The 8,605-nt window shown below is 43.8% G+C and overlaps 1 protein-coding gene across 3 annotated transcripts in view; it reads left to right on the top strand.

Moving 5' to 3' along the window:
* The first annotated feature begins 1,597 nt into the window (after positions 1 to 1,597).
* Positions 1,598 to 8,605, top strand: part of GSAP (gamma-secretase activating protein) — a 48,189-nt gene continuing 41,181 nt past the window's right edge. For 2 of the 3 annotated variants that reach the window (XM_084304372.1, XM_084304371.1), the window contains exons 1-2: positions 1,598 to 2,210; positions 5,401 to 5,474. In XM_084304372.1, the coding sequence (XP_084160498.1) occupies positions 2,126 to 2,210; positions 5,401 to 5,474 (159 nt within the window). In that variant the 5' untranslated portion in view covers positions 1,598 to 2,125. Of the gene's footprint in view, positions 2,211 to 2,662; positions 3,718 to 5,400; positions 5,475 to 8,605 lie in introns of those variants that run through there. The other variant, XM_084304373.1, reaches the window with a different exon arrangement.

Below are 8,605 nucleotides of genomic sequence, written 5' to 3'. Positions count from 1 at the left end.
GTGAGGTCCCACTCTATCCCAGGAGTCTGAAAAAGAGTATGTATTAACTTTAGGGAGATAACACAAATATATTGGTCATACAAAAATAATGAACAGCAGGTCCTTTGCAATGAAAATACAGTCTCAGAGAAAATTTTGTTCTTAAGTATTTTCTCAACAAGAAAGGTCTTTCCTTTATTTCAGATTTTTACACACCTGACTATGAAGCCTTTACTTGTACAAACTTTCACAGCAATTTTCCTGAGTAAGGACTGTGGAACAAATGCTATGCACAGGCCAAGAGCGAACAGCTCTCCTCCACACCCACTCATCTGTATAGCTACTCACCAGCTTACATCATATGAGAACATTTTCATTTTCTTTTAATTGCGTTGACCAGCTTACGTCCCATGGCAGAGCCAGCAGTTACTCTGGTTAACTCCTACTGAAAGGCCTTTCACATATTGCACAAGATACTCTTCTTAGAAGAACAGCATCATCATATGATTCTGTCTGTAAACATTAGAGAATAATTCATCCATCAGCTATGTGGGCTGTCTTTCAAGAACTGTGCTAAGTGACACAGCTGATTTTGAAACAAGAGAACTGTGACAGGTTTTTTTTTTTTTTTTTTCTTCTTTCAGTGAAAGACCATCAGACTGGGCAGCTATATATTTTTTTTTCTTTTTCCTTTGCATTTGGAGAACAAAATTTGTTATAGGTACGCACCTCCACATTTTTTGCTTTACGGTAGGCCAATGTAAAATCTGCCAGTTGGCCTCATCCTGGCCTTAACTGAACTCTGTAGCTCTGGGCACAGGAGATTTTCTCCATGTGAAAACTTCCCTTTTTGCACATAGTTAGAGAATCAGTCATTTCTTTGGCTTGGCTTCCCTCCTTTGCTTGCTTCTCTTTTTGAATCAACTCCAAATCTTTTTGAGTCAACTCCAAATACTCATAATCATGAATTATCCCTACCTCATCTCTTACAAAATGCACCCATTTGGGATCTTATCTCTGTTTTCTGTCTCTAAAATAAAAATTCCAGATTCTTGCGCAATCACTTGATCCAATGAGCTCTAAGAAAAATGATGATTATGAAAGTTATGATAAACTTGTAAAAGTAGCCAAGGGAATTTGAGAGAAAGCACTTTTGCTTTGCAGCTGATTGTCAACTTGCCTCTCATCTGGATTTTGCAGTTGTACCAGACTCTGATCCGGCCTTTATAAAGCTTAGCAAGGAAGGAAAAAGCTTGGTACTGGATTACCTCTTAGAACTGGTTCAAGCTGTTCTGTACTTGCAGTACGGTAGTTTGGTGTGTGCTATTACAGCCTATCCACTTTTTCTGCCACTTTTAGCCACTGACATCAGACAGCATCAGAAGGGAAATGGTAATTACAGGCGTGCTATAGATAGCCACGAAGCAGCATCTTATCAGCACTGTGAGTATTTTCAAACGCTTAAAAAAGAATGAAGTCCTGAAGTTCACACTAGGCTTTACGTCCTTTGCTCTTTCACGATTTCAAGGTGGATGAACAGCAGGATCATGCCAGGGAGGCCTGAGAGGACAGCCTGAGGTCCGAGCTGGGCTGCAAATGCTGTTTGTAGAGATTCAGCCTGACTGAGGAACAACTGTAATGTGCAACCTGGCAAAACAGGGACTGTTAATGGGAAACGCCTAACACTTCTGAGCTAAATGTGAGACTGGTAGCGGGTGACCAGAGCCTTTTAACCAGCGGCCACCAGCTGACTCCACTTTGACACTGACTCCACAGGCAATTCCTCACGGCGCTGTGAGTCAGCCGAGCTTATGAACAGCAGAGATACACCACGGAGGAGCACTGCCTCCAGCTCCACAGCTCCGACACACAACCCACGGCCTGCGGCTCCCCCTGCTCCCACACCCACACGGGAACAAGCTCCACATCTCCGCTCCCCGGCGGGGGCCGGAGCGAGGCGGGCCGGCGGCTGAGCGACACCAGGCGGGCCCAATGCGCTCCGAGCTGCTCCGAGGGGCCGGCCCGTGGCGGCGGCCGCCCCGCGAGGAGCCGGCTGGGGGGAAGCGGGCAGCGGCGAGGCCGGAGGGAGGAAGGGAGGGGGGGAGAACGGGGCTGCCCGATGGCGGCATGAGGAGGCGGCGCCGCCATGTTGCTGCACCTGGCGGCCGAGTTCGACCTGCAGAGGGATGTGGGGCCCTGGCTGGCCGAGCGGGGTTGGGCTGCGGCTCTAGGTAACGCCGCGGCGGGGGGCGCCGAGGAGAGCCCCGGCATTTCTCCTTTCGCTCCTTCTTCCCCTCCCCTTCCCCTCAGCGCCGCGGGTAATGGCGGCGGCGTTGGGCTGCCCCCAGCCGGGGCAGGGCGAGAGCCCAGCCTCGCTGAGGGGGGCTCCGCCCGCGGGTCCGTGCAGCCGGGGGAAGGGGAGGGGGGCGACAATTATGGGGGCTTCAGGGCGCTTTTTACACCCCCAAAGCTCTTCTGCACCTCACAGCGAGTTTCTTCTTCCTCGACTCTTTTTCGTTTTCTCAAAAAGTATTTTTTTATTATTATTATTATGCCCGCTTCTCCCACCCTCCTACCCTTTCTGAGGAGAGAAACCCCCGCCACCTCCCCCCAGCCAAAAATAAATAATAAAAAACAACACTTTCGTCTGCGCGGTGAAGGAGCGCTAATTAAAATTAGGTAGCGTTGGTTGTCACGCCATAGCGCAGTAGCGAAATTAGCGAGCGCTTGGTGTGGCGGTGGTTGGAAAAAAACAACAAAAAACAAGAATGACCCCACTGTATTCTGGGCCCTGTGGTTTTTCACTTGTGTTTGTTCTCATTCATCTGTAGGCATGTCGTTTCAGCGCTGATTTTTTTTCTTTTTTTTTTTTTTTTTCTCTTATCTCAAAAACTGATGGAAACTGTAGTCTAAAAGAGAGAACTGCAACCCTGTAACAATTGCTTCAATAGAAATAGATGGTGGTTGATGCGCCGTGTCGGGAACTCCAAACCTCAAGTCCTTTGGTTGCATTAGCTAACTTGCCTCACGTGTTAGGGGGCTGTGATCAAATACTTCTTCAGAGCTTCTTTGTTGTAAATCAGAAATTACATATATATTTTTTGATTTTATAAAAACAAAGTTAATGGCCAGGCTGTCTATGACAAAATCCGTTAAAAGTTATTTCACGGATACAAGGCAGTTTACTGACAAACAGTCAGTGCGCTATCCCCTGAAGGGTTTTGAGGTAAAACTCTGAAAATCTTGGAACGTAATCAATTCACCTATGCATCTGTGTCATAAAGATATCAGAAAGGTGCTGACTTGTGTTTGGGGGAGGGACAATGGTTTCAGGCTTTCTAAAATGCAATGCAGACGTGTTGGTCAGTAATTACACCTGATAATACAGAGTTTAGATTGGAAGATGCATCTGAGCCAGGACTAACTTTTCCGTATTGTGTTTTAAGTTTTCTGTATAAAGACTTTTTCCCTCCCCTAGTGTGATGCTCATTTTTTTAGGAACGTGCAGGTGAGAGGTGGGAATTTGTAAAGATTCATTTAACCATCAAAGGAATACCTATTCACAGAAAGCAACTAATTTTTAGGAGTTCTGACACTTCTCTGTGAGTAATTTCAGGTGCTATAGTTATTCATATTTATTATTTTATTTGCTGTGGACTTGAAAACCCCTTGGTGTAGTGTGTGAGAATTTCTAATGGCCTGGGAGCTGGGAGTAGCTGTGATCAAGGGAGGGGAGTGGTAAGTGAAGAGAACCAGCCTTGTTCTCTATTCCATTTATTTTTGTACAAGCTGCGTATAATGGCCTTCAGGAAATCAAACTGCATTCTCCTGAGTATGTTGATAAGAGTTGTTTGCTGGGCAGGCAGGTTGGGTTGGTTTTTCTTTTTTTTTTTTTTTTTTTTCAGCCCTTCATCTGCTAGTCTAAGCTGTGGAGATGAGGAAGAAGTGTTAATTCTGCATGCAAAGTTCTCCTGCAGGATTTCCCAAGGGCAGGGATGGTTGCCACTTCTTCTTTGGCTGTGTATTCCCACCAACAATGTTCAGTAGTGACATTAAATTTGTTTCCAAAACAGAACTTCTTCAACCTCTTTCTTGATTTTCCAACATAGAGATCTTAGATTCACTGGCACAGAGATTTCTTGTGGACCTTCTTCTCTAGCTAAACTTTATTCTGAGAAAGTATTTTGTGAGAGAGGCGTGATTTGCCTAGAGGATGTTGTAACCTTGAAAAGTTTGTGGTGGTTGCTAAATTCTGGGAAGCTTCTGCTAAAAGAAGAGTGGAATGTATGGTTAGCTGAGACTTTCTCAGTTGTCACTGGCTGACCTTAGCATAGTGGCATTGTGTACTTTGAGTGATCTGAAACTAGGAGAAGGTGATGTGTTTTATGCATGTAAGGATTTTTTTAGTCCTCTCACAGCAAAATTATTTGCCTCTGACAATATTTCTAAACACTATTTTTCTTGTCACCACAAGCTGTATGAGCTAATTCGTAGTATCAGGCTCCTGAAGCTAACTTTCATGCTGCTTACTCCTATCAAGGCACAGTGATAACTGAAGTAGCATTGAACTTGACTAAATACATGCCAGGAGTTGTGGGGAGTTCTTGATCATGCTTACTGAAATACAGGCGACCTGTATCTTAAAACTAGAGCCAATCATACATCTCTCAAGCTTATTAAGAGCAAAATTCCTTCTTCTAATAAGAGTTTCATCTGGGATCAATACGTGTGTAGTGCCTGTGATTAGAAAACAGAATGCAGAATGGGGACAAGATACGTTTCTGGCATGTGGAGTATAATATTTTCCTTCCTCCCAACCCCCCAATGTTTTCTTGTCCTACCTGCATTGCTTAATTCCCTTGTAGCTGTAAATATATTGCATATATGTTTTGTTTGATCTTGTGGGTCTTGTTGCTGTAGAGCTAATCTCTGAAGACATGGTTTATTTCCACGTATTCCTTTGGGGGCTGAGGGGGCGGCTGGGACAAGTGATGCTTTTTCTCATGCTTAGTTTTATCTCCCTGTACTGCTCTGAGTGCAACTTAACTGTTTGAATCATGTGTATAATGGATAAATGCAATTTTAGTTTTCTGGGAGTGTAAACCACTGAGTAATCACATTCTATTTTCATCAGAAAGGATTGTGGCAATTTCGGATCACAATTGTAATGAGGCGTTAGGAATTCAGAAATGTAATTATTTTCTGTGTGCTTTGAAACTGTACCTATTTTGTTTTGAAGTTTATGAGATTTAAATCACAGTCTAAGAAATATTCTGTCTGTCTTTAAAGAAGGTGGTAATTCTGGCATGTACAAATAAGCATTTATATGTAAAAATGTACTTAGTACCTTTGCATAAATTGTGCATATGTATGATATACATGCTCAAGTGAAAATCTTGTGCCTTTTGATACTTATTTCAGATACTTCTGAGAACTCATCAGCACTCCGCGTTGTAAATGTTGAAAGAAATGGAAAAATTATTTATACCTGGAAGGTAAATCTCTCTTGGAGCTTAATGAAAATATTCCTGAGAATATCACTGTGTGTGCGCCTACGTTTACTTGAGTCTCTGCATCTTAATTTTTTGGGGGGTTGGAGGGGTTAAAACATGAAAACTTGACTGGTTACTTGGAGGTTTGGGCGATGGGAAAATACCCATCTCCACTTCAGACAAAGGTTAAGAGTGATGAAACAGAGAGTAAAGTACTGACTGACCCGATCAGGTCATAGGGTTTTTGCTGTTGATTTTTTTGGGGCCAGAATCTCACCCTGCATGAAAAAAACATTTCTTTAACAGATAAACTCTTCATAAGCAGCATGTTCTTTCTCCCTGGGAGTTTCTTAGGGAGATCTGACTCTTAAAATCAAGTGCACTGCTTCAGTTAAAGGTTTAATCCTGCCAATAACTATGTTAAGATACCATATATGTAACACTAACTCTGCTTCTGTTTTTCTTCTTTGTTACTTTAAGATACATCTGTAGCACTTCATTGCAAGTACTAGGAAGTAATCTTAGTTTATTTGATGTTTTGAAGTATGTAGCGCTGTCCTTTTTAATATAGGGTTCTGCTCTCATGGCATATATATGGCTTTTAGATTGAAATTCATGTAGTACCAAGGCTTTTCTAAATGGTTTGGGATGGCTTCCCCTTGAGGGGACAAGCTGTGGTTCTTCTCTGTGCAGCTCAGAGAAATCTGGAAACCTAGCTGGATTCTGGAGGGTCTTGGTTCTTGGGAAATATGACTGCAGACAGCAGGCTCCAGTAGGATAGGGCTGTCCTGCATTCCCCTCTGGCTCAACAACGCTAAAACTCTCCAGCTTCACTAGGGTTAAGGGAAGAGGTGAGGCCTTCAGCAAGGTATAGTGTGCTTCAGCTGTGGGTGGATGTTTCCTTTGGTACAGCGAGGGGAGGGGAGACTGTAAGGCAACAGGAGTCATAAAAACAGCGCTCAACAAAGTGTCATTTCTTTTAATATTACTCAAATCTCTAAAGATTTAATAAAGACAATCTACCTAGCTCCTTAAAGGAGATCTATGTATGGGTGATGTCGCTGCTGTCCAGCACCTGTGGAATATCACACCGAGCTTCGAGTAACTCCTTTCCTTCTTGGACTTTGACAGCAGAGTCCAGCTGCCTCGTGTGGTGTTCCAGCTCTTGCAGCTGGCAGAAGAGGGTAAGATTTAGCTCAAGGTTGATCCGTCTAAATGTAGGTGTCTGCTCACATACTAGGTGTTGAAGATGTTGTTACAGTCAGTGCAGATCTGGTCAAACCAGGGGAATTTAGAGAAATGGCTGCTTGTGGCCTCTGCCTTGGGAGGAGGTGTGTGAGGTGGAGAAGGGGGACAAATGTTTGCCAGGCTCTAGTGAATGAATTGGCCAATGACTTGAAGGGGGATTCAAACACCTAACCCTGAATCTGGAGGTAAAGCCAACACCAAAAATGTGCGCTGTTGTTTCTCTTTCCTGATTCAGGGAATGAAGTGACCTCTGCAGCCTTTGTGGCAGGAATGGCTGGGTGACAAAGGCTGAGAACTAGAGGTAGCAAACTGCACAGCTCTGCTGCAATTTTCACCTCTGTTATGCTAGCCTGAAGGAGGTGCTGCTGCCCCTTTATTTTCCTGTTCTCTTACCATTATAAAGTAGTCTAATCTCTTTCTTCTTGAATGAGTCAGGCTGCAGAAGGAAGAGCCAACATCTGGGTTCTTTCTGTGTTGAGAGGATTGCTGACATACTCGGTTTGCTTTACTGTAAGTGTGGTTCATTCGTTGTTTTTTTTCACACTTGCTATGGGCAAACTGGAAGATGCTTCCTGGAGCGTTTTCACAAATATCAAATGTGTCTTAAGGTGGTGTTGCATTAAATGTGTGATGCTTCTCCCAGTGGAAGTTGTCTGTAGCATGTGGTATACAATTCTTTCCTGCCCCTTTCTTTTCTGTTCTTGTGGTGACAAGAAGAACATTGACCTACTAGAATGAGTCTAGAGGAGGGCCATGAGGATGATCAGAGGGCTGGAGCACCTCTCCTGTTAAAATAGGTTGAGGGAGTTGGGGTTGTTCAGCGTGGACAAGAGAAGGCTCGGGAGAGACCTTACAGCGGCCTTCCAGTGCCTAAAAGGGTCCTGCAGGAAAGCTGGGGAGGGACCCTTTGTCAGAGGGTGTAGTGACAGGACAAGGGGGAATGGCTTTAAACCCAGAAAGGTTATACATGTAGTTAGATTAGATATAAGGAAGAAATTCTTTAAGGATGGTGACACAGTGGACCAGGCTGCCCAGAGAAGCTGTGGCTGCCCCATCCCTGGAGGTGTCCAAGGCCAGGCTGGATGGGGCTTTGGGCAACCTGGTGTGGTGGGAGGTGTCCCTGCCCATGGCAGCGGGGCTGATGCCATGAGATGATCTTTAAGGTCCCTTCCAACTCAAACCATTCTATGATCAATACAAATTCTGCTTGTCGGCTGAAACTGTTGGTACCAACTTAGATGTAAATTATTTGTTTCTGCAGCTGATGCAGACATACCTTAATTCAGGACTGAAATTTTAGGACTGATAATTTTGTTTCAGGAGTGTAATGGTATTTCTGAATGTCTCTTCAGAAATAGAAGACCAAATGCCTTCCTCCTGAAATCGGGAGGGTGGAGAACGAGCTTTATTTTCAAGTGTGTTTTAGAGTATTGCATAGTACTCTGGGTTTGAAAGCGTCTGTCATTCATGACATTGAAAATTGGCATAAAGGAAGATGTTTGTAACAGAGATAAGTGCTAGTGCCAGGGCTTCTCCTTTGCAAAGCTGGAACAGGAATCTTTGCAGGAAACATGAAAGCAAATGTATTAGCTTCTGCACTGGGCCAGACACTGATGTAGCCCTGCTACCAGTCTTGTAAAATGCATTTTTCAGTTGTAAGTACAGAGGATGTTAGAGTTTGACACATTTGGAAAGAATGGCAATTTGTGAAATCACTTGCTTAACCTTAAGCTAGCAGGCCTGAAGCCCATGCCTTAACATAAAGGCATTTTGTTTCCCTTGTTTAAGCTAGAAGTCAAAAGAATTTTGTCACAGCCACAACAGTAATGAAATACTTAGAAATAGACCCTTGAGGAAGAGAATACTCAGGCTTTTGTTTTAATTTC

The sequence above is a fragment of the Netta rufina genome (genome assembly GCF_964035555.1).
Source record: "Netta rufina genome assembly, chromosome: 1".
Lineage (NCBI taxonomy): Eukaryota > Metazoa > Chordata > Aves > Anseriformes > Anatidae > Netta > Netta rufina.
Note: the sequence above shows the minus strand (reverse complement) of the source record. Positions and strands in the feature narration are given on the sequence as shown.